Source organism: Triticum aestivum, chromosome 7B (assembly GCF_018294505.1).
Source record: "Triticum aestivum cultivar Chinese Spring chromosome 7B, IWGSC CS RefSeq v2.1, whole genome shotgun sequence".
Lineage (NCBI taxonomy): Eukaryota > Viridiplantae > Streptophyta > Magnoliopsida > Poales > Poaceae > Triticum > Triticum aestivum.
The window spans coordinates 522,194,276-522,221,330 of NC_057813.1; the positions used below are offsets into that span (position 1 = coordinate 522,194,276).

The following is a 27,055-nucleotide window of genomic DNA, read 5'->3' on the forward strand; positions in this document are numbered from 1 at the left end:
GGCTGGAATTGTGCTTCGTCGACTCCCCTACGTTTCTAGAATATTTGGGTATTTATAGGGTGAAGAGGCGGTGTGGGAGGCCAACGAGGTGGGCACAACCCACAAGGGTGCGCCTGGTCCCCCAGGTGGGTTGTGCCCCCCTCGGGGCACCCCTCTAGTACTTTTTTGGCCCTTGTTGTTTCTTATGGTCGATAAAAAATTCTCCAAAAAGTTTCCTTGTGTTTGTACTTTGTTTGGTACTGATATTCTACGAAGTAAAAAACAAGCAAAAAACAACAACTGGCACTGGGCACCATGTCAATAGGTTAGTCCCACAAAATTATATAAAGTTGCTATAAAATTATTTTAAAACATCCAAGAATGATAATATAACAGCATGGAACAAGCAAAAATTATAGATACGTTGGAGACGTATCAACATGCAGCATCAGTGGAGCACCGCCCACTCTGCCCCACTCCAGGTACGCTGCCCCGCCGCCATCACGTCCATTCTACCTCCGAAGGGTGTCCACATGCACCGTTGAATGCTTGTGCCCTTGGCGCCACCTAGCGGTTAAGGATGCCCAATTCGGAGGCGCGAGCCGCACAATGCGTGCGGCAACACGCAAGGGAGGCCATGGCGGCGGGCGACCTGTTAGCGAGGCGTCGGGCACTCACACGCGGTGCTCAATCCCGAGGATGCGCTCATAACGTCCATCCTTCGGCGCTCACTGACAATGACGAGACGGATACATGGCGGCAACGGCAGAAGAACGCCAAAGCGCTCCGGCTCGCTATCGAGTTGTCGGAGCGCGAGGCATCGGCGAAGGCGAAGGCGAGGAGGCACGCCGAGGAGAAGGAATGCTTGCTCCAGAGGCTTGCCCGGGGTCACATGGAGTTGCCGGACGACTCCGATGACGGATAATTCTCCGACAACAACAACGACCCGGTCGACACCTACACCGAAGGCCAAAGCCACAACCGCTGACTGCAATGGGAAGGGGACGGCAAGGAAATGGTGATTTCCGCTGCCCTTCCCCGTTTAATTAAGTGTTTTTAGCGTATGTTTAGGGTAGTGCCAAATTAAAACTACATCTTTTGGTTGTCCGATGATCATTTATGCTACAATTCTGCCCGATTTAACTAGATTTGGTGCTAGTTCGTTGATCTATGTAAGTTCATTTTCATACATGCACGTGTTGCATGGATATGAGGGGCCGAATTTGAGATACATGGGTGTGGACGCAGCAAAATGAGGAGTGCCCCGTCACTGCCCGCGGACGCGCCTGGATGTTCGTGGGCATTTGAGGGGTAGATTTGATGTCTTTAGCTGTAGATGCTGTTACAGAATGCAATTCGCAGGATCGATAAAGTTTGACATGCCAAGGATGGTCTGAAAAATATGGGCTCCACCAAAAATCATATTTTTCTCATCGCTCATTCTGCATGATCGAGTGTGGACGGCAGAAAGATTATCTCGGAGGGGGTGCTCAAATTGTGGTCTTAATTAGTTGTGTAAAAGAGAACCGGAAGCGATAGCGCATCTTATCATTAAATGCCGCTACTATGCTAGGATTAGGGATGCGATCAATGCGTGGCGTGGGATGTAATCTCAGATTAGCAGCTGGAGTACCCTTCCATCAGTGGCAACGTGGTGGAACGATGGCGACGTGCTAGTAGGAGTCAATAGGAAGGCCTTCAATTCATTGAAGATGTTAGTCTGCTGGGAAAAGCAGGGCAGCAGGAGGAGTTAAAGCCGCAGAACGGACAGAGCAATGCCAAGACCGGAAGGCCAAGAGGGCAAGGTGTTTCTCCCCGGCAAGATCCTTGCCGGAGCAGCCTCCGCAGCTTCGGCAGGAGCCTTGCCGGGGCAGCTTGCCCAATCACACGCCAACAGAATGCACCACCTTCGAGCCCAAGGTTTCCAAGCACCGACAACCTCAGTGGAACCAGGGTTCGGGAGGCACTTCTATGGTGGCATGCAGATCTTTGTGAAGACAAAGAATAGAAGACGACGATCCTTGGCAAGATCCTTGCTAAGGAAACCCACAAGGCCTCCGGAACATCCTTGCCGGGGACGACCACGACGCCACGGCAAGACCCTTGCCGGGCCCCGGCAAGGCCCTTGTCGAGGACATCTGCGAAGCCACAGCCAGGCCCGCGCCTGCCACGATTCCACCACCGCTCCCATTCATCTGTCAGCCCACCAGCTAGGCAGGCACCTGCGTGTCAACAGGAGGCCTCTGGGCCAGCTCGGCGACGCCTACGTGGAGGCATGCGAATCTTCGTGAAGGCCCTACCACCGCGCCACCTCAGCTGCCTGCCAGCTTACATGGCACCGCGCGCCCCGCTGGTCCGGACGCGTGTCTGAGCAGGGAAAGGCGGCAGTAAAGTAAGGGGGACACCTAAGTGGCGCATTAAATGCATCTTGTCCCGTAATGGCTAGCGATAAGCTAAGCCACAGTACACCGATGCCACCTCCTGTGTGCCACTGTGGCGATCCCCTTGACTATAAAAGGAGGGCCAAGGCATACTGGAGAGGGATTCGGACCCCTTAGCAAGTTACTCATTGTAGCTAGCTGAAGAACACTCAAATAGACACCAAAGCAGGACTAGGGTATTACGCACGTCGCGGCCCGAACCTGGGTAAACGATATGCGTGCTTGGATTGGTTGTTGATCCCGCTCTTCCCTCAGCCCCGCGCCCCGCAACCGCAGTAGGGATCCCGTTTGATCCCATAGGTGTCGTTTCCACCGACACTCCTCTTTCAATGTCGATATTTGATCACAATTTGGAACATGGTCAAGGCGTGAATTGGCTTCAAAGATATTATGACAAGTGATTGGTCAAGTATGGTCGTTGTCAAAGATTGGAGGACCCATATTGCCCTCAATATATCACCAAATTGAAGGGGAATGCCTACCCTCAAGATGCTTATGTCTTGGGAATAATGGAAGGAGAGAAATGCTAAGGTCTCCAAGAACGCCTCGACCCCTTCTATGATCATTGTGGATAAAGTCCTGGAGGAGGCGCGGTTGTGGGTGAAGGCGGGTGCTAAGGGCTTGGATGTTGCTTTACCTCACGAGTAATTATTATTTTTAAACAAAGGTGAAAGATTTGCCTCATTCATTAATGAAGGAGATGATTTTTAGAGTACGGAATCATGGCTCCACTAACATAGCTCGCGAGTAACTGTTTTATATTGCCAGTGTGTGGTGCTGTCTGAAACATATGAAACCTCTCTTTCTTAACTTGAAATGGCAAGTCTTTTCCCTGAACAAACCTTTTTTTACTTTAATAACAAAATTTCCAACACTGATACATCATATGTTGTTTGTCCTTCATACATACATATTTCTAATCACATCTCTTACAAATGCAAATACCCAGGCCAATAATGACTAGGAAATACTCCATCTGTAAACTAATATAAGAGTAGATCTAAACATTCTTATATAAATTTACATAGGGAGTAGTTGATTAGTACAGATGACAAAATGAGTACTAATCAAAGAGGCCGGCCTTGTGTGCAAGCAGGTGGAGGCCTTTTTTTTCTGGCCAAAGGGACCTGGCTACATGAACCGCAGTCCACATCACTTTACCTTCAATTTTCAAATGTTTGGGAATCACGGGGGACGGGGCTCCACTCGTAGCCGCAGTCGGCTTGTCTTTGGTTCTACACCATACAGGGGCACGTGAAGTTGATTAGTAGTGAGGAGTACTGAAGGACGGCCTGCAATTCTTAACTTCAATCAGCCTGCAAGCACAACACATTGGCACATACTCTCTCGGAAATGTCAGTTTTAAAATGTCAGCTATCCAGGGTTGTCGGCCCGGCTCTCCTTGGTTCTCAAAAGATGCTATCTTCAAGCATGTCCTCGAGGCCATTAACCGTGTCCATAATTGGTTCCTTAGCTGCCAGTAGGGTCATTGGTTTGTCAGGGTGCAAATGGGAATCTGGTTTGTCAGGGAGCAAATGGGATCTTTAGGGTATCATGCGGCTCATTTTTCTTCTCGAATAACATGCGGCTTTTTTAGTTCACCACATGAACTTAATTTTTAAAAGTCATGTCACTATTGATATCTCTTAGTTTATTGGAGCGGACTAACTTCAAACTGACCGCTCATTAGTAACAGATCCAAAAGATACGCAACCAAGCATACGCACATGCAGCCCAAGAAAAATTCCCCACGTGAACTCCCCTCTCTAATTAGCTTTGATTGATTTAAAAGTATGCATGCATGCATGTGAGACAAAAATATTGATGTCAGCAAAGATTTTAATAAAATTTAAAATTCAAAACATTTTGTAGCTCAAACCGTTGCTCCGAATAAAAAAACTATTTTGACATAAAAGATTCGTCGCGGAGAGACCTTTGAAACTAGATCTCATATTGATATGTTTTGATGAAAAAAAAATCCGAGTAAAAAGTTACCACGCGTCTGCTACGCAAGTTATCACGTCAGTTGTGCATAAGTTATCATGTTGTTTACACATGAATTATTGGGGCATAAAAATGATTCCTTTAACCTTTTCTTCACATCCACATGCGTGCATGCATTAGAGGGGATAATTTGATGTCATCCTAAATACTCCTTCGTTTCAAAACTTCAAAATATTTTATAGCTCAAACCGCCGGTCTGATCGAAAAAACATTTTCACATAAAAAATCCGTCAAGACGAGACCTACAAAGTTCTCACGGTGTTTGTACATAAGTTAACAAGTCTATGATGCGCATATTACCGTGCTATTTACAGGAAAGTTATCAGGAGGGGGCTATGCGTTGAAAACAACTTCTCCCCTTCCTCTCACCCCAGGGTGAAAGTTACCACGGTGTTTGTGCGTGAGTTATCACTAATACAGTGTGTAAAGTTTCATGTTGTTTACACGGTATTTATCAAGGGTATGTTCTTAAACAACCCCCCATTCGGATCAAAGTTACATTGGTGTTTAGGCGTGAGCTATTAGCTTTGTTTTACGTATGTTACCATGTTATTTATACAAGATCTATGGGCGATGGATTCGCTAACTTTTTCTTGTGGGGCAAAGTTATCACACTATTTGTGCATAATTTATCAGGTCTATAGTATGTAAATTATCATGTTATTTACTCATAAGCTATCGGGGGTGTATTGTACAACATTTAGCTCGATAACTACAAAAATAACAATGTAGATAACTATAGTACATCTAGCCCGATAACTAAAAAAATAACCATGTTGATAACTATAGTACATCTAGCACGATAAATACATAATAACCATGTTGATAACTATAGTACATCTTGGCCGATAACTACATAGTAACCACGTTGGTAACTATAGTACATCTCGCCCAATAACTACATAATAACCGTGTTGGTAACTATAACACATAGTAACCATGTTGTGAGATGATGCATCTTGTCTACTCTTCAAAAGTTTGTTGCGGGAGAGGACGCACGTTGGAGATTCCCGGGTCCAAAAATTGCCATTATATTTACCATTGCAAAGCCCCTCAAACAGAAAAAACCGAATCATGAGAATTTTTTAGCGCTACAATAACTTATGAATCATGAGAATTTAGAGAAACGGCGTGATCTGCACAATATAAAAATGTATTTATCTAGCATAAACTGAACTTGAGGTGAACACATATATGATTCATAAGTCGAACAATTGTATGCAGTGAAATTTCCATAGTTCAGACAAACTCAACTGAATTTTCGCCATAGCTCAGATAAACTGAACTTGAGCCGAAATGAGCACTTGGATCTATGGCCACGGCTCGTAGCAAATGTGCAGAGCCGAATTGACTCGTGCAACCTTTTCATGTCCAGACATGAGCACACATGTGCAGAGGCCCGAGCTGCTTGTGGCACGGAGGAGGCCTGAGCTCGGACGCGCAACTATGTTCGAACGTGCAGATTAGATCAGCTCGACTGCATCGGGCGGCAGCTCCCTTTGCGTGGCTCCCTTGGGCGTATATTACTCTGTTATTACACACATATGTTACCGGGATATGTTTTCAACATTTCCCGGTGGGTGATATGTTGGGGAACGTAGCAGAAACTCAAAATTTTCCTACGTCTCACCAAGATCTATCTATGGAGAAACCAGCAACGAGGGGAAGGAGAGTGCATTTACATACCCTTGTAGATCGCTAAGCGGAAGCGTTCAAGAGAACGGGGTTGAAGAAGTCGTACTCGTCGTGATCCAAATCACCGGAGATCCTAGTGCCGAACGGACGACACCTCCGCGTTCAACACACGTACAACCCGGTGACGTCTCCCATGCCTTGATCTAGCAAGGTGAGAGGGAGAGGTTGAGGAAGACTCCATCCAGTAGCAGCACAACGGCGTGGTGGTGATGGAGGAGCGTGGTAGTCTAGCAGGACTTCGCCAAGCACCGCGAGATATGAGGAGAAAGAGAGGTAGGGTTGCGCCAACAGGAGAAGAAAGTCATGTGTTGGGCTGCTCCTATGCCTCCACTATATATAGGGGGAGAGGGGACTGCGCCCCCACCTAGGTTTCCACCCCTAGGGGGCGGCGGCCAGCCCTAGATCCCATCTAGGGGGGCGGCCAAGGGGTGGAGAGGGGGAAACTTGCCCCCCAAGCAAGGTGGGGCGCCCCCTCCCAAAACCCTAGGCGCCTTGGGCCCTTGTGGGGGGCGCACCAGCCCACCTGGGGCTGGTCCCCTCCCACACTTGGCCCATGCTGCCCTCCGGGGCCGGTGGCCCCACTTGGTGGACCCCCGGGACCCTCCCGGTGGTCCCGGTACGTTACCGATAAAACCCGAAACTTTTCCGGTGACCAAAACAGGACTTCTCATATATAAATCTTTACCTCCGGACCATTCCGGAACTCCTCGTGACATCCGGGATCTCATCTGGGACTCCGAACAACATTCGGTAACCACATACAAACTTCCTTTATAACCCTAGCGTCATCGAACCTTAAGTGTGTAGACCCTACGGGTTCGGGAGACATGTAGACATGACCGAGACGTTCTCTGGATACCCATGTTGGCTCCCACATGTTCCACGATGATCTCATCGGATGAACCACGATGTCAAGGACTCAATCAATCCCGTATACAATTCCCTTTGTCTAGCGGTATTATACTTGCCCGAGATTCGATCGTCGGTATACCGATACCTTGTTCAATCTCGTTACCGGCAAGTCTCTTTACTCGTTCCGTAACACATCATCCCGTGATCAACCCCTTGGTCACATTGTGCACATTATGATGATGTCCTACCGAGTGGGCCCAGAGATACCTCTCCGTTTACACGGAGTGACAAATCCCAGTCTCGATTCGTGCCAACCCAACAGACACTTTCGGAGATACCTGTAGTGCACCTTTATAGCCACCCAGTTACGTTGTGACGTTTGGTACACCCAAAGCATTCCTACGGTATCCGGGAGTTGCACAATCTCATGGTCTAAGGAAATGATACTTGACATTTAGAAAAGCTTTAGCATACGAACTACGATCTTTGTGCTAGGCTTAGGATTGGGTCTTGTCCATCACATCATTCTCCTAATGATGTGATCCCGTTATCAACGACATCCAATGTCCATGGTCAGGAGACCGTAACCATCTATTGATCAACGAGCTAGTCAATTAGAGGCTTACTAGGGACATGGTGTTGTCTATGTATCCACACATGTATCTAAGTTTCCTATCAATACAATTATAGCATGGATAATAAACGATTATCATGAACAAGGAAATATAATAATAACTTATTTATTATTGCCTCTAGGGCATATTTCCAACAGTCTCCCACTTGCACTAGAGTCAATAATCTAGTTCACATCTCCATGTGATTAACACTGACAGGTCACATCACCATGTGACCAACATCCAAAGAGTTTACTAGTGTCACTAAACTAGTTCACATCATCATGTGATTAAGACTCAATGAGTTCTTGGGTTTGATCATGTTTTGCTTGTGAGAGAGGTTTTAGTCAACGGGTCTGTAACATTCAGATTCGTATGTACTTCGCAAATCTGTAGGTCATATAGTAAATGCTACTTCCACGCTCCACTTGGAGCTATTCCAAATGGTTGCTCCACTACACGTATCCGGTTTGCTACTCATAGTCATTCGGATAGGTGTTAATGCTTGGATCGACGTAACCATTTACGCCGAACTCTTTATCACCTCCATAATCGAGAAACATGTCCTTATTTACTCCAAGGACATTTTCGACCGTTGTCCAATGATCCATTCCTGGATCATTCTTGTACCCTTTGACTGACTCATGACAAGGCACACTTCCGGTGCGGTACACATCATAGCATACTATAGAGCCTACGTCTGAAGCATAGGGGACGACCTTCGTCCTTTCTCTCTCTTCTGCCGCGGTCGAGCTTTAAGTCTTAACTTCATACCTTACATCTCAGGCAAGAACTCCTTCTTTGACTGATCCATCTTGAACACCTTCAATATCATGTCAAGGTATATGCTCGTTTGAAAGTACCATTAAGCGTTTTTTGATCTATCCTCATAGATCTTGATGCTCAATGTTCAAATAGCTTAATCCAGGTTTTCTATTGAAAAACACCTTTTAAATAACCCTATATGCTTTCCAGAAATTCTACATTATTTCTGATCAACAATATGTCAACAACATATACTCATCAGAAATTCTATAGTGCTCCCACTCACTTCTTTGGAAATACAACTTTCTCATAAACTTTGTATAAACCCAAAATCTTTGATCATCTTATCAAAGTGTATATTCCAACTCCGAGATGCTTACACCAGTCCATGGAAGGATCGCTGAAGCTAGCATACCTTTTAGCATCCTTAGGATCGACAAAACCTTTCTGATTGTATCACATACAACCTTTCCTTATGAAAACTGGTAAGGAAACTCGTTTTGACATCCATCTGCCAGATTTCATAAATGCAGCTAATGCTAACATGATTCCGACGGACTTAAGCGTCGCTACGGATGAGAAAATCTCATCGTAGTCAACTCCTTGAACTTGTGAAAAACTCTTCGCCACAAGTCGAGCTTTATAGACGGTGACATTACCGTCCACGTCCATCTTCTTCTTAAAGATACATTTATCTCAATGGCTTGCCGATCATCGGGCAAGTCCACCAAAGTCCATGCTTTGTTCTGATACATGGATCCTATCTCGGATTTCATGGCTTCTAACCATTTGTTGGAATTTGGGCCCACCATCGCTTCTCCATAGCTCGTAGGTTCATTGTTGTCTAGCAACATGACCTTCAAGACAGGATTACTGTACCACTCTGAAGTAGTACACATCCTTGTCACCCTACGAGGTACGGTAGTGACTTGATCCAAAAACTTCATGATCACTATCATAAGCCTCTACTTCAATTGGTGTAGGTGCCACAGAAACAACTTCCTGTGCCCTGCTACACACTTGTTGAAGTGACGGTTCAATAACCTCATCAAGTCTCCACCATCCTCCCACTCAATTCTCGAGACAAACCTTTCCTTGAGAAAGGACCCGATTCAAGAAACAATCCATATTGCTTTCGGATCTGAATTAGGAGGTATACCCAACCGTTTTGGGTGTCCTATGAAGATTGCATTTTATCGGCTTTGGGTTCGAGCTTATCAACCTGAAACCTTTTTTCACATAAGCGTCGCAGCCCCAAAATTTTAAGAAACGACAACTTAGGTTTCTCCAAACCACAGTTCAAACGGTGTCGTCTCAACGGAATCACGCGGTGCCCTATTAAAGTGAGTGTGGTTGTCTCTAATGCCTAACCCATGAACGATAGTGGTAATTCGATAAGAGACATCATGGTACGCACCATATCTAATAGGGTGCTACTATGATGTTCGGACACACAATCACACTATGGTGTTCCAGGCGGTATTAATTGTGAAACAATTTCCACAATGTCTTAATTGTGTGCCAAAACTCGTAACTCAGATATTCATCTCTATGATCATATCATAGACATTCTATCCTCTTGTCACGAAGATCTTAAACTTCACTCTGAAATTACTTGAACCATTCAATAATTCAGACTTGTGTTTCATTAAGTAAATATACTCAACATCTACTCGAATCATCTGTGAAGTAAGAACATAACAATATTCACTGCATGCCTCAGCACTCATTGGACTGCACACATCAAAATGTGTTACTTCCAACAAGTTGCTATCTAGTTCCATCTTACTGAAACCGAGGCTTTTCAGTCATCTTGTCCATGTGGTATGATTTGCATATCTCAAGTGATTCAAAATCAAGTGAGTCTAAACAATCCATCTGCATGGAGTTTCTTCATGCGTATGCACCAATAGACATGGTTCGCATGTCTCAAACTTTTCAAAAATGAGTGAGTCCAAATATCCATCAAGATGGAGCTTCTTCATGCGTTTTATACCAATATGACTTACATGGCAGTGCCACAAGTAAGTGGCACTATCATTACTATCGTATATCTTTTGGCATGAAAATGTGTATCACTATGATCGAGATTCAATAAACCATTCCTTTAGATGCAAGATCATTGAAGGTATTATTCAAATAAATAGAGTAACCATTATTCTCCTTAAATGAATAACGTATTGCGATAGACATAATCCAATCATGTCTATGCTCAACACAAACACTAAATGACAATTATTCAGGTTTAATACTAATCTTGATGGTAGAGGTAGCGTGCGATGTTTGATCACATCAAACTTGGAAACACTTCCAACACATATCGTCAGCTCACCTTTAGCTAGTCTCCGTTTATTCCGTAGCTTTTATTTCGAGTTACTAACACTTAGCAACCGAACCGGTATCTAATACCCTGGTGCTACTAGAAGTACTAGTAAAGTACACATTAACTTAATGTATATCCAATATACTTCTATCGACCTTGCCAGCCTTCTCATCTACCAAGTATCTAGGGTAATTCTGCTCCCGTGGTTGTTCCCCTTATTACATAAGCACTTAGTCTCGGGTTTGGGTTCAACCTTGGGTTTCTTCACTAGAGCAGCAGCTGATTTGCTGTTTCATGAAGTATCCCTTCTTGCCCTTGCCCTTTTTGAAACTAGTGGTTTCACCAACCATCAACAATTGATGCTCCTTCTTGATTTCTACTTTCGCGGTGTCAAACATCGCGAATACCTCAAGGATCATCATATCTATCCCTGATATGTTATAGTTCATCACGAACCTCTAGCAGCTTGGTGGCAATGACTTTGGAGAAACATCACTATCTCATCTGGAAGATCAACTCCCACTTGATTCAAGTGATTGTCGCACTCAGACAATCTGAGCACAAGCTCAATGATTGAGCTTTTCTCCCTCAGTTTGCAGGCTAAGAAAATCGTCGGAGGTCTCATACCTCTTGACGTGGGCACGAGCCTGAAATCCCAGTTTCAGCCCTCAAAACATCTCATATGTTCCGCGACGTTTCAAAAACATCTTTGGTGCCTCTATTCTAAACCATTTAACTGAACTATCACGTAGTTATCAAAACGTGTATGTCCGATGTTCGCAACATCCACAGACGACGTTTGGGGTTCAGCACACTGAGCGGTGCATTAAGGACATAAGCTTTCTACTATCCGCATAATCGCTACTGTCAACTTTCAACTATATTTTCTCTAGGAACATATCTAAACAGTGGAACTAAAGCGCGAGCTTACGACATGATTTGCAAAGATTTTTTGACTATGTTCAGGATAATTAAGTTCATCTTATGAACTCCCACTCAGATAGACATCCCTCTAGTCATCTAAGTGATTACATGATCTGAGTCAACTAGGCCGTGTCCGATCATCACGTGAGACGGACTAGTCATCATCGGTGAACATCTTCATGTTGATCGTATCTACTATACGACTCATGCTCGACCTTTCAGTCTCTTGTGTTCCGAGGCCATGTCTGTACATGCTAGGCTCGTCAAGTCAACCTAAGTGTTTCGCGTGTGTAAATCTGGCTTACACCCGTTGTATATGAACGTAAGAATCTATCACACCCGATCATCACGTGGTGCTTAGAAACGACGAACTTTCACAACGGTGCACAGTTAGGGGGAACACTTTCTTGAAATTTTAATGAGGGATCATCTTATTTACTACCGTTGTTCTAAGCAAATAAGATGCATAAACATGATAAACATCACATGCAATCAAATAGTGACATGATATGGCCAATATCATTTTGCTCCTTTTGATCTCCATCTTCGGGGCTCCATGATCATCATCATCACCGGCATGACACCATGATCTCCATCATCATGATCTCCATCATCATGTCTTCATGAAGTTGTCTCGCCAACTATTACTTCTACTACTATGGCTACCGGTTAGTAATAAAGTAAAGTAATTACATGGCGTTGTTTAATGACACGCAGGTCATACAATAAATTAAGACAACTCCTATGGCTCCTGCCCGTTGTCATACTCATCGACATGCAAGTCGTGATTCCTATTACAAGAACATGATCAATCTCATACATCACATATCATTCATCACATTCTTGTTGGTCATATCACATCACATAGCATACCCTGCAAAAACAAGTTAGACGTCCTCTAATTGTTGTTTGCATGTTTTACGTGGCTGCTATGGGTTTCTAGCAAGAACGTTTCTTACCTACGCAAAACCACAACGTGATATGCCAATTGCTATTTACCCTTCATAAGGACCCTTTTCATCGAATCCATTCCGACTAAAGTGGGAGAGACTGGCACCCGCTAGCCACCTTATGCACCAAGTGCATGTCAGTCGGTGGAACCTGTCTCACGTAAGAGTACGTGTAAGGTCGGTCCGGGCCACTTCATCCCACAATACCGTCGAAACAAGATTGGACTAGTAACAGTAAGCATATTGAACAAAATCAACGCCCACAACTACTTTGTGTTCTACTCGTGCAAAGAATCTACGCAATAGACCTAGCTCATGATGCCACTGTTGGGAAACGTAGCAGAAATTCAAAATTTTCCTACGTGTCACCAAGATCTATCTATGGAGAAACCAGCAACGAGGGGAAGGAGATGGCATCTACATACCCTTGTAGATCGCTAAGCGGAAGCTTTCAAGAGAACGGGTTTGAAGGAGTCGTACTCGTGGTGATCCAAATCACCGGAGATCCTAGTGCCGAACGGACGGCACCTCCGCGTTCAACACACGTACAGCCCGGTGACGTCTCCCATGCCTTGATCCAGCAAGGTGAGAGGGAGAGGTTGAGGAAGACTCCATCCAGCAGCAGCACAACGGCGTAGTGGTGATGGAGGAGCGTGGTAGTCTAGCAGGACTTCGCCAAGCACCGCGAGATATGAGGAGAAAGAGAGGTAGGGCTGCGCCAACAGGAGAAGAAACTCATGTGTTGGGCTGCTCCTATGCCTCCACTATATATAGGGGGAGAGGGGGATGCGCCCCCACCTAGGTTTCCACCCCTAGGGGGCGGCGGCCAGCCCTAGATCCCATCTAGGGGGGCAGCCAAGGGGTGGAGAGGGGGAAACTTGCCCCCCAAGCAAGGTGGGGCGCCCCCTCCCAAAACCCTAGGCGCCTTGGGCCCTTGTGGGGGGCGCACCAGCCCACCTGGGGCTGGTCCCCTCCCACACTTGGCCCATGCTGCCCTCCGGGGCCGGTGGCCCCACTTGGTGGACCCCCGGGACCCTCCTGGTGGTCCCGGTACGTTACCGATAAAACCCGAAACTTTTCCGGTGACCAAAACAGGACTTCCCATATATAAATCTTTACCTCCGGACCATTCCAGAACTCCTTGTGATGTCCGGGATCTCATCCGGGACTCCGAAAAACATTCGGTAACCACATACAAACTTCCTTTATAACCCTAGCGTCATCGAACCTTAAGTGTGTAGACCCTACGGGTTCGGAAGACATGTAGACATGACCGAGACGTTCTCCGGTCAATAACCAACAACGGGATCTGGATACCCATGTTGGCTCCCACATGTTCCACGATGATCTCATCAGATGAACCACGATGTCAAGGACTCAATCAATCCCGTATACAATTCCCTTTGTCTAGCGGTATTATACTTGCCCGAGATTCGATCGTCGGTATACCGATACCTTGTTCAATCTCGTTACCGGCAAGTCTCTTTACTCGTTCCGTAACACATCATCCCGTGATCAACCCCTTGGTCACATTCTGCACATTATGATGATGTCCTACCGAGTGGGCCCAGAGATACCTCTCCGTTTACACGGAGTGACAAATCCCAGTCTCGATTCATGCCAACCCAACAGACACTTTCGGAGATACCTGTAGTGCACCTTTATAGCCACCCAGTTACGTTGTGACGTTTGGTACACCCAAAGCATTCCTACGGTATCCGGGAGTTGCACAATCTCATGGTCTAAGGAAATGATACTTGACATTTAGAAAAGCTTTAGCATACGAACTACGACCTTTGTGCTAGGCTTAGGATTGGGTCTTGTCCATCACATCATTCTCCTAATGATGTGATCCCGTTATGAACGACATCCAATGTCCATGGTCAGGAAACCGTAACCATCTATTGATTAACGAGCTAGTCAATTAGAGGCTTACTAGGGACATGGTGTTGTCTATGTATCCACACATGTATCTGAGTTTTCTATCAATACAATTATAGTATGGATAATAAACGATTATCATGAACAAGGAAATATAATAATAACTTATTTATTATTGCCTCTAGGGCATATTTCCAACATGATAATTTCTATATAAACAGGATGGTAGCTTATATACCATAGACATGATAACGTGCTTAGCGTGGTCTGATAACTTTTGATCGGAAAAAAATTTGGTTGAAACATATCAACATGGGATCTAGTTTTGAAGCTCTCGTCACGATGGATTTTTTACGTGATAACAATTTTTTAATCAAACCGACGATTTGCGCTACAAAATATTTTGAAGTTTGAATTTTGAAGAAATCTTTGATGATGTCATCAGTTTTTTGGGTATGTGCATGCATATTTAAAAATCAGCTCACGCCACACGCATGCATGCAAATTGCTGACGCTCCCATCGCATGTCTGCATACCCGCGTGATATGTGGCAATCAATGCGGCAGTTTTGATCGGGGTGTGGGGATTGCCCGCGAGCGTGCGATTTGAAATGGACGGCATCTTAGGTGTATGGATCTGTTGCAGAATTACAGACGACAGGAATTTAGCTTTGTCGTAGTTTATTTAGTTGTAACCTTAATGGTCAAAGGATATCCTGAGGGTCATAAATTTTTATCTCTAAGGGCATCTTCAAGGCAGAAGCTCAAACCGTCCGCAACTGTCTGCATCATGCGGTTCGGACACGGTTTGCCATCTAATGCACACCTGTATCGGTTCGCCGAGCAGTATGGACGTATTTTTTTCAGCAAACCCGAGACAAACGTGATAGGCTTTGCGGGAGTCTGAACAGCAGCCACATAGGCCTCCGACACCCCCGGCCTATCCAAAGCTCTTCCCTGACCCCATGACTCCATCATCTCTATTTTCTCTCCTTTCTCTGTCGCCTTCGCCGCCGCTCCACCACCCCGACCGCCACGCCACACCCTTCGCGGAACTCTATGTCTCCGTCATCTCCAGCGTACCAGCCGAGCTCCACCCCGCTTCTCTTCTAGAGCTGTTCAACACCTCTCCTCCGACCGGCCCGCCAGGTACCATCCGCTACTGCTATACTCACAATGCTCAACAACTGTTCGATGAATTGTCAGAGCTAAAAAAGTTGTCCCTTCTTCTTTCAAGCAATGGATTCTGATTTGAAGTACATATGCAAGCAGTATGTCGAGTCGTCTGACGACGAGGACTAGACGAATGAGTCATCGATGATGCAGGCAATCCTTGAAGACGCGGATGGTGCGGAGGAGTATGTTCTCGATTTCAAGGGATCAATTAAGGGTCATCAGTGCTCAATCGCAACAGGGCGCGCGACCAGTTGACATTGATGGCCAACTACTTTGCCCCCAATGCACTCTTCACTGACCATTTCACCGATGTTTTCGGATGCACAAGACGGTCTTTGATCGTTTGTACCATGGCGCACGGTCCCATGATGACTACTTCATCTTGAAACAGGACGTCGTGGGAACAATTGGGTGCTCTGGATACCAGAAGTGCATGGCCACACTCCAGATGCTTGCATATGGCATGGGCGCTGATTCGTGGGACGAGTACCTACTTCATCTTGCTCAAATGCATCAACAAATTTGGTATTGACCAACTCATGAGCACCTAAAGTAAGATCTGATTGAGCATCTCTGAGCAATTAAAGGGGACAACATCGCCACCCTCTCCGTCGCGCTATCGTGTTAAGCACGAGTCAGCATCACCGCCTCTCTGCCGCGTGAAGCCGGAGCCATAGTGCCTCCCTCCCGAGTAACCGCTGCGTCCAAATCAGATGTTGTATGAACGACGAGCCACAACCACCGCCAAACTGCCTCCACAATAATCGACCAACTCACGTCCCTGCCATGCCGCACCTGGCCCGACAAGGGTGTCAAGGAGGAGGTGTTGCCTGCCACCGCCAAGGTGTGCAGCCGCCTCCACCACTACCTAGTTGGCCGCGACAGCGGCTCCTGGTCGTCCTCGACCATCGTGTCGGCCGGGGAGAGGATGGACAAGGAGGTGTCCCACCTCTCCTTGTTCTCCATGTCCGACGAGGCACTGGTCAGGGCCCGCGAGGACCCCGACCTCGCGGAGGCCTGATCCCGTGACCGGTCGCTCACCACTGTGGAGACGGTTGCGCGGCGCCTCTACCGCCTCGACAGGAGCTCGCCAAGATCTTGTAGGTCTGGTCGCTTAGTGACACCTCCGCCAATGCAACACCTTGCATGCTGCCAGAGCACCGCAGTCGGGGCCGACATTGGGTGTGGCAGTGCTCTGCACGTTCTAGGAGGAAGCAGAGCAGCTCCTTCGTGAGTGCCAGGCGGCGACCGAACTGGGCTATCGTGTCCCCGCACCCTTCCGCCGCTAGAAGGACAGTGATGAAGACGATGACGACGGTGGTGTGGCCGGCCAGGGTGGCCACGTCTACGAGGTCACTGTCCGCTACAAGTTAGTCTATTTTTTAAGTTTATAGTTGAACCGAAATATCGTTTGTTTTATGCATTAATATGTCTGAACTTAATTGAATTCCTGTATGTCTCCATGAATTTGTCCGGTTTTGTTTTAATGCGGTTTGAAATGTATACGGGCATGGTTGGATGGCGAGCTCCCACATTATTGTGTAGTTTTAGGAGATGCCCTAATGTTTTTCAGTCTTCCTAAGTCTCGGTCGATTGAGACTTCGTTAAGTCTCAGTCGATACTATATTTGTGAGATCTTACATTAAAATCCATGGAAAATTTTCCTTTTAGTATTTTTTGCATGTTATGTCATTTGACTAAGACTTGATTAAATCTTAGTCGATTGAGACCTAACCATAATTAATGTTTTTTTAAGAAGATTGACATCTTTTTTTTAGACAAGAAGACTGACATCTGGAACTACTAGTATTCTTGCCGTGGGCCATGGTATGTACGTAGGCGAATAAAGCCGGCCCTTTTTTTGAATCCAAGCCTGCCCTTTGGTTGTGTGGGCGACATCGCCCCTCGAAGCATCCGTCCTCCGTGTTGTGCTCTCTCTCTCTCTCTCTCTCTCTCTCTCTCTCTCTCTCTCTCTCTCTCTCTCCATTGCTCAGTACCACCTCTCTATTTACGAGATCTTCCTCTCACCCAAAAGTCTTTTTACGAGAGATTCGAAAAGATCACACAGACTAGCTTTTAGGCGCGTGCCTTGCCTGCAAATTGCTGTGATCTGCTGAACACTTTGGCTAACCCGCCTTCTGCTCCATTTTCTAGACAGCCATGGAAGCAGCAGATGAGGAGAAGCCCCTGCTTAATCGACAACCCAATCCTCAGGTATTCTCTCGTTTCCTCTTCTTTCCTCTCATGCCTGCCTTTAGATGACCATGAGAGTATTCTCTTCAGTTAGCACTTATAGGAAGAATAGGAGTAATTCCGGTCTTCCCCATTCTCTGCAACTTAAATATTTTGGTACTCTGCTGCAGGATGTAGGTTCAGAATATACCAGCGATGGATCAGTCGATATCAACAAACAGCCTGCTCTGAAGGGAAGTACAGGCCGTTGGAGGGCATGCTACATGATTTTAGGTATCAAAATTCAGACAGCAATTCATGCAAACTACTCCTGTCCATCTCCTCCTTTTCTTACATGCTACTACTAGGCTAATTAACCACTTGAACGCATCCTAGGTGTTGAGTTCTGTGAATGCGTGGCCTTCTTCGCGATCTCAAGGAACTTGGTAACCTATCTTACCACCGTGCTCCATGAAAGCAAAGTCGCCGCCGCGAGAAATGTCTCTGCCTGGGTCGGCGCCAGCTTCCTCACGCCGCTCATCGGAGCCTTCTTGGCCGACACATACCTGGGAAGATACTGGACAATGGTTGCTTCCCTCCCGATCTACATCCTTGTAAGTAGCACAACAAGATAACAATCAATAAACCTCTTAGTTTTCAGATTGTACTTACTTGTATGATACGCTTGCAAGTTGCAACTCTAATAGACACTTCATTCTGTCAGGGAATGCTGGTCCTCACAGTGTCAGCATCAGCCCCAACATCTTCCTACAGCGGCGGCGAGGTTCATCGCACCATGGTCTACGCAGGGCTCTACCTCTCCGCGCTCGGTGGCGGCGGCACCAAGCCCTGCACGTCGACCTTCGGGGCCGACCAGTTCGACAGCGCCGACCCGGCGGAGCTGGCGAAGAAGGGCTCCTTCTTCAACTGGTACTACTTCATGATCAACCTCAGCTCCCTCCTGTCGAGCACGGTGCTTGTTTGGCTGCAGGACAATGTCGGGTGGGGGGTCAGCTTCGCGATCCCGACGGCGCTCTTGGCCTTAGCCCTCGCAGTGTTTGTTGGTGGCTCGACGGTGTACAGGTTTAGAGAACCCACAGTGAGCCCGTTCACCAGCCTCTGCCAGGTGGTCGTCGCGGCCCTCAGCAAGTGGCGTATGCAGTTGCCCGAGGACGTCTCCCTTTTCTACGAGCTGTCTGAATCAGGCCACACAATTCAGCATACGAGTCAATTCAGGTAGTACTCCCACCAATACTAAATCAGCCACAATTAATATGGATCGTAGGAGTACTTTACTTCAATTATTGCAACAAAATAAACAGTAGTTTAAATGTGTATTTGGAAACAATTCATTTGCATTGAGCCAACTATCTGATTGCAATCGTCAGATTCCTCGACAAGGCTGCCATTATGCTGCCCCCCTCAGACAAGGCATGCGTGGCGCCGCCGACGAGTTCGTGGAAGCTCTGCACGGTGACACAGGTCGAAGAGCTGAAGATACTGCTGCGGATGTTCCCCGTCTGGGCATCTTTCGTGATCTTCCACGCCGTCACCGGTCAACTATCGTCGACGTTCATCGAGCAGGGGATGGTCATGGACAACAGTGTCGCCGGATTCGCCATCCCACCGGCCTCCCTCTCCATCTTCGGCGTCTTCAGCGTGCTCATCTGGGTGCCCGTCTACGAGACCGTGCTGGTGCCGCTCGCCCGGCGCTGCACCGGCAACCACAAGGGCTTCTCACAGACGCAGCGGCTCGGCATCGGCTTCGCGCTGTCCGCGCTGACCATGGTCTACTCGGCGATGCTCGAGACGAAGAGGCTGGCGGTCGCGCGAGCCAGCGGCCTGGCCGGACAGAACGTGCCGGTGCCGATGAGCATCCTGTGGCAGGCGCCGTCGCACGTCCTGCACGGCGCGGCGGGGGTCTTCGCGGGCATCGGCATGACGGAGTTCTTCTACGACCAGGCCCCGTACGCCATGAAGAGCCTCTGTGCGGCGCTCGCGCAGCTCTCGATCGCGTCCGGGTTTTACTTCAACACGGTTGTGCTTGGTGTCGTCGCGGTGGTCACCACGCGTGGCGGGGCGCCTGGGTGGATCCCGGACAACCTGAACGAAGGGCATCTGGACTATTTCTTCTGGATGATGGCTGCTCTGAGCTTACTCAACCTTGCGCAGTTTGTGCACTACTCCGTGCGGTGTAGAGAGAAGACAACTTCTTCACCCTGAATAGTGGACACTTGACACGAGTTTAAAGTTTAAATCATTTTCTATATACACGATCGCAACAAAGTTAGCCTCTTCCATCATAGTGATAGATAATCAGTGTGGCGTTCCATGACGTTTTGTGCCATGTTTAACAGAAGCTCGCGATATATTTTAATTTATGGTGTACATAATCTCAGAAAAACGCTTATTCTCAGCCGGCTTAGAAAAACGTTTATTGTCAGCCGGCTGATTTCTGAGGAATCAACCGCGTCCCTTGCCTGCCACGCGCCTGTGATCTAGCGATTGATCAACACGAAGCTCATGGCGCATAGGCCTCCTCAACAACCAACCTTATCTGTTACTGTGTGGTGCAGGCAAAGTCACTTTTACCTGCCGGGAGCTACCGGTGGTCTTGCCGCCAATAAGCAACTGATACCACATTTAGTAGGACGAGGATTTGGAGCTCTCCGATGCTCCGCACCCTCATACGAACATTTCGTTCAAAAAATACGGAGAAATTTTAAAAAAATCTGGAATTTTGGGATATCAAACCTGGGTTTCTGAACTACCGTTGTGTGAAAGTTCATGAAAAAATACCAGGAAACGTATCCGCGGCAAAAAGACAAAAAATTCCTATGTATAGAAAAACATTGTTTGGATGGATTTTTATTTGAACAATATTTACTTCGCCACGGATACGTTTTGGGTAATTTTTCACGAAATTTCACACGGGGGTAGATCGGGGATCTAAGTTTGGTATCCTTGAAATTCAATTTTTTTATATATTTTTATGGTGTTTTTTACGATTAATTTCCGTATAGGGGTCTGGAGCATCCAAGAGCTCCTGTATATTTTCCCATCTAGTATCTTTATATTGCTGTTGTATTTGATTCCTTTCAACCATTTGCATATTTGGTATTTTCCTTCTCCTGGAACCACCACATGGGATGCAATCTTTCTCATCCACGCACATACAATTACCTTTTTCGAGAGTACGCAAAATGCGTACCTTAGCTTTATAGACGAAAGAAAGTTATGTACAAGATTTTCATACGACGGATTGCACTACCACACACGGCATGCACGTCCACCCCTCCACTCCACACGCTAGGCTACTACTCTATACCATGTAGTACTCCTCTCCCTCTCGCCGAGGCCCATAGCCTAAGTTCCTGGTGGACAAGGATGACAGCTCCCCATTCGTTGGTGATGTTGTTGTTGCGAAAGACTCTGCCATTTCTCTGCTTCCATAGATTCCAGCATACAGAAATGCAGATTGTGTCGAATCCTCTCCGGTATCTCTTGTCAATTCGCTTTCTGACAGACACCCACCAATCACCTAGTGTGTCTTCCGTGGTTGGGATCAAAGCTTCGTCGACGCCCAGCCTTCTGAAGCACAAAAACCACACTTGTCTCGCATATACACATTGCATGAGTATGTGATCCACATTGTCCTCCTCTTGGTCACAAAGGTAACATACCGAGCTATGATCTTGCAACCCATGCCTCTGTCTACGGTCAGAAGTCCACACTCTGTGCTGAAGTGCAAGCCAAATGAAGAGCTTGCAGGTCATCGTAGCCCAACTGCGCCAGACAGCCAAGGCACATTGAAACCGAACTCCTCCCTCACACATCATTTTGTACGCCGATCTTGCCGAGTACTTGCCCGTAGCATCCCATTGCCAGGACGGTGTGTCCTCTGAGCCAGGAGTGAGCTCAATGTCTACCAGCACCTCCCACAGCCTAATGAACTGCGAGAGCTCCTCAGTATTCATCTCTCCCACGATATCTTGCGTCCACCCATGAAGATACAAAGCGTCTTTCACTCTCCTCTTATGGACTACCTGCTGCCGCCCTTTGTCAACAAGTAGCGGGGCAATCTCCTGTTGGGGAACGTAGTAATTTCAAAAAAATTCCTACGCACACGCAAGATCATGGTGATGCATAGCAACGAGAGGGGGAGTGTATCTTCATACCCTTGAAGATCGCTAAGCGGAAGCGTTTATCAACGCGGTTGATGTAGTCGTACGTCTTCACGATCCAACCGATCCAAGTACCGAACGCACGGCACCTCCGAGTTCTGCACATGTTCAGCTTGATGACGTCCTCGCCTTCTCGATCCAGCAAGATGGGCGAAGTAGTAGATGAGTTCCGGCAGCACGATGGCGTCGTGACGGTGTTGATGAAGAACAATCTCCGCAGGGCTTCGCCTAAGCACTACAGAGACTATGACGGAGGATAAACTAGAGGGGACGGGGTTGCCAACACACGGCTTGGTGTTTCTTGATGTGTCTTTGGTGCTAGCCCTGCCCCTCTATTTATATGTTGAGCCTTGGGGTTGAAACTTGGAGTAAAAGCCTCCACAAAGTCGGTTTCACCCGAAAGGAAAGAGTCCTTCTCGGACTCCAGGGCCAGACGCCAGGGTTCCCGGCGTCTGGACCCAAACGCCAGGGACCCTGGTGTTTGGCCCCTGGACTCCGCAAAATTTCCTTTTGCGCTTTCCAAAAACCTTGTGGGCTTTCCCCTTTGGCCCAAATAACGTGTTCTCATACCCAAACATTTCGAGAAACATCCAGAACCCCTTCTGGTGAATTCCGGAACCCTTCCGGAGACCAAAAAAACATTATCTCATATATTAAACTTCGTCTCCGGACCATTCCGGAGTTCCTCGTCATGTCCGTGATCTCATTCGAGACTCCGAATAACATTCGGTTACCAACATACATAACTCATATAATACTATATCGTCAACGAACATTAAGCATGCGGACCCTACGGATTCGAGAACTATGTAGACATGATCGAGACATCTCTCTGGTCAATAACCAATAGCGGAACCTGGATACCCATATTGGCTCCTACATATTCTACGAAGATCTTTATCGGTCAAACCGCATAACAACGTACGTTGTTCCCTTTGTCATCGGTATGGTACTTGCCCGAGATTCGATCGTCGGTATCTCAATACCTAGTTCAATCTCATTACCGGCAAGTCTCTTTACTCGTTATGTAATACATCATCTCGCAACTAACTCATTAGTCACATTGCTTGCAAGGCTTATAGTGATGTGCATTACCGAGAGGGCCCAGAGATACCTCTCCGACAATCGGAGTGACAAATCCTAATCTCGAAATACGCCAACTCAACATGTACCTTTGGAGACACCTGTGGAGCTCCTTTATAATCACCCAGTTACGTTGTGACGTTTGGTAGCACACAAAGTGTTCCTCCGATAAATGGGAGTTGCATAATCCCATAGTCATAGGAACATGTATAAGTCATGAAGAAAGCAATAGCAACATACTAAACGATCAAGTGCTAAGCTAACGGAATGGGTCATGTCAATCACATCATTCTCCTAATGATGTGACCCCGTTAATCAAATGACAACTCATGTCTATGGCTAGGAAACTTAACCATCTTTGATTCAACGAGCTAGTCAAGTAGAGGCATACTAGTGACATTATGTTTGTCTATGTATTCAAACATGTACTAAGTTTCCGGTTAATACAATTCTAGCATGAATAATAAATATTTATCATGAAATAAGGAAATAAATAATAACTTTATTATTGCCTCTAGGGCATATTTACTTCATCTCCTTCACACAGGAGCCAATAATCCAGCGATCACGCCAGAATAGAGCCGCCAAACCATCCCCGACTTCCCACTTGACCAGGCTGTCAAAGGCCATCCTGACATGCTTGTCGGAGCAGTAGCCAAGCCCCTGCCCAAGGACGCGGGCTGTCGGTCCGTTTCAACCATTCCCACCTAAGTCTTAGGGCGATACCATGCTTATAGAGATCCACCACCCTAAGACCTCCCATCTGCTTGGGCCGGTAGACCCGGCGCCACGCAATTGCACAATGGCCTCCCTGGATTTCCTTCGAGCCTGCCCAGAAGAAGGCCCGGCATCCCTTATCCACTCTCTCCAATTCCCACTTCGGAGCCTCTGCCACGATCAAGTGGTGTATGGGTCTGGCACCTGGTTCACCAGAAGGAGGCGACTGGGACGTGTGACAAGGCCACGCTGCCATCCTGGCATCAACTTCAGCGCTTGATCCACAATAGACTGCCACTCTGATCTCGTGAGTTGTTTGATCCCCAATTGCAGCCCTAGATATTTAATGGGGAATGTCTCCAGCTTCCATGGCATGGCCTGCCGCACTAGCTCCTCCACCTCCTCATTCGATCTGATCATGATAGCTGCCGACTTGGTGAAGTTAACCTTGAGGCCAGATGCCTCTCCAAATAATCTCAGGGCCTCCTGAATAAACCACAGATCTATCCAGCTCGGCCTGATGAACATAACAACATCGTCTCCATACAGGGATAGTCTCTCTATCGGATCACAGCCGGGTAACTTGCTAACTGCATTCGTCTCCTGCGCCTTCAAGATCATAGCCGAGAGGACATCCATCGCAATGACAAAGAGAGGGGGTGAGATGGAGTCCCCTTGCCTGAGACCACACGCATGCATAAACTTCTTGCCAGCACACCCATTGACAACGACCCTTGAGCTGGCTGTGGTGAGCAGAGTTGCGATCCAAGACCTCCAGGTTCTCGAGAAGCCCTTGGCTCTCAGCACTTTGAACAAGAACGACCAAGACAAGGAGTCGAAGGCACGAGAAATGTCCAGCTTGAGCATCACACTCTTCGTTTTCCTTTTGTAAAGCTTCCTGGCAAGTTGTCTGACAAGTAAGAAGTTGTCATGGATATTCCTTCCTTTAATAAACGCTGATTGATTTGCATGCACCAGCTCTCCCCTGCGCGGGCAAAGACGCGTAGCCAGAAGTTTGGATGCCAGCTTTGGAATGCTATGAACCAGACAAATTGGCCTAAAGTCTTTGATCTGACATGCCTCAGGGTTCTTGGGGATCAAGGTGATTAGCGCCTGATTCAGCCTCCCAAACCCTCTCCCATTATTAAGGAACAATTTGTTCAATGCTGCCATCACATCCCTCTTCACAATAGACCAAGCTTTCTGGAAAAAAAAACTCTAATGAACCCATCAGGCCCAGGCGCGCGATACGAGGGCATGTCCCTCACCACTTTCCAAACCTCGTCCTCCTGGAAAACTAGATCTTGGTCCTCCAAATCGACAGGCTCAATGCCCAGGAAGTCTAGATCTAATGTGTGTTCCTACGTGCCACATCTCCCCAGCAGCTCACTGTAAGCCTCAAAGAACGCCTCCTCCTTTTCTTCTTGTCCCGTGATGGTGATTCCATCAACTGAGATCGCATGGATAATGTTTTTGAGTTCCTCCCATTGGCCACCAAGTGGAAAAGCTTGGTGTTGGCATCTCCCTCATGCAGCCATCTCATCCTTGACCGCCGTCTCACAATCGTCCGCTCCAATGATGATAGCCCCAAGACCAGGTGTTTCAAAGTTCCACACAGCCACCTCTCCTCTCCGGTGAGTATCCGCGACTCCTGCGCACAGTCCAGTCATAGGATCACAAGGTTTGCAATGGCGATCTGCAGCTTAATGTTTCCAACCCTCCTCTGCCCCCATGTCGTCAGATGTTTGGCGCAGCTTCTCAACAAAACATCCAGCCTCACGAACGGGTCCGAGATAGACTCATCACATCTCCATCCCTCCTGCACCGCCTCAAGAAACACCTCCAACTTGGTCCAGAAGAGCTCAAAGCGAAATCTTTTACGTGGGTGCACATGCTCCTCCAACGATAGAAATAGTGGGCAGTGGTCTGAGGCATTCGTAGATAAAGCCTGCAGCAAGCATTCCGGGTACGCAAGTTCCCAATCCACAGAGACCAAAGCACGGTCAATTTTGGTCAACGTGGGTCTCTCCCTCTCATTGCTCCACGTGAACCTTCTACCATGCAAAAACAACTCCTTGACCGCATTGTCATCCACGAATCTCTTGAACTTCCCCATCATCCTTCTATCCAACATAGAGTTATTCTTGTTGGTAGCGTGAAGAATCATATTCGCCAACTGCCATCCACGGTCCTGGGCAAAGCTGCCTCCTAGCCGAGATCTCCTCAAGCATTGCAACCTTTTGAGCGTCCTCTTGAGCCCCGTAATCCACCGACAGCCACCAGGGTACGCCCTCGTTCGGTGTCACGTATCCCGTGGTGAAGTTGGTATCGTTCATCATGTTAGTGATCGACGCCTTCGAGGAATCCCAAGCAACAAAAATACCACCCCTAGTAGACGAGGCCGGCAAGTATACAAACCCATCGTAATTAGGCCCAAGGCATTGCCAAATTACATACTGATCCATCCTCTCCAGCTTTGTGTCTAAGATACACCATATCGCTACTTTCATGGAGTCCGCTAGTTCACGAAGGGCGTCACGTTTTGCCGGGCTGTTGAGGCCCCTCACATTCCAACAAACCAACTCCACGGCTGTGTACGACATAGGGAAGCAAAGAGCTCTGATGTCCATACAAGCCACACACCTCCTACATGACGATCGTGCTCTCCATCTCGTTGCCAAAGTTTACTGGCAACACCTTCCCGAAGATGGCCGCAATGGTTTTGAGCTGCGGCTCGCGAAGAGGCGAGTCGAAGATAACACGCACGTACAATTACATGCATGGCTTTACTCCTCTCCTCTCTCCCATCAAAACCCATTCCTTTTTTATTTTCTAGTTATAATTTAAATCATTCATATCGTTTAAACCAAAACTCTATTTCTGAAACTTCATATATTTGAACTCCTAGCGTGAAGACCATGAGAACAAGACCAACTTTGATACATTTTCAACACATTTAAATTTTAGCATTTCAATCAACTTATTTTACTCAATCTATTTCAGTGTGTTTCTTAAATGAGCTTCTTTCGTGAAGTTGCTTTGTTCACTCATTTCAGTTCTAGTTATATTTCACATATATCAGTTTCTTGAAACAAGAATTTTTCTAAATGAGTGAAATCAGCTCCTGAAAATAATTGAAGCATGTCTTTTCAAATGAAACGAGGACTTTTGAAATGAGTGAAATTAATCTTATGAAATGAGTGAAATTAGCTCCTAAAATAATTGAAACATGTCTTTCAAATGAAACTAGTGAAATTAGTCATTTAAAATGAGTGAAATAAGTTTTATTTGAATTA

At 46.9% G+C, this 27,055-nt stretch overlaps 1 protein-coding gene across 1 annotated transcript; it reads left to right on the top strand.

Annotated features, from left to right (window-relative positions):
* The first annotated feature begins 17,488 nt into the window (after nt 1-17,488).
* Nucleotides 17,489-20,173, top strand: LOC123158908 (protein NRT1/ PTR FAMILY 8.3). Its single transcript, XM_044576725.1, has 5 exons — nt 17,489-17,817; nt 17,967-18,069; nt 18,172-18,389; nt 18,500-19,011; nt 19,164-20,173. The coding sequence occupies exons 1-5, from the start codon at nt 17,764-17,766 to the stop codon at nt 19,996-19,998; spliced, it is 1,722 nt and encodes a 573-aa protein (XP_044432660.1). The 5' UTR covers nt 17,489-17,763; the 3' UTR covers nt 19,999-20,173.
* The last annotated feature ends 6,882 nt before the right edge of the window (nt 20,174-27,055 follow it).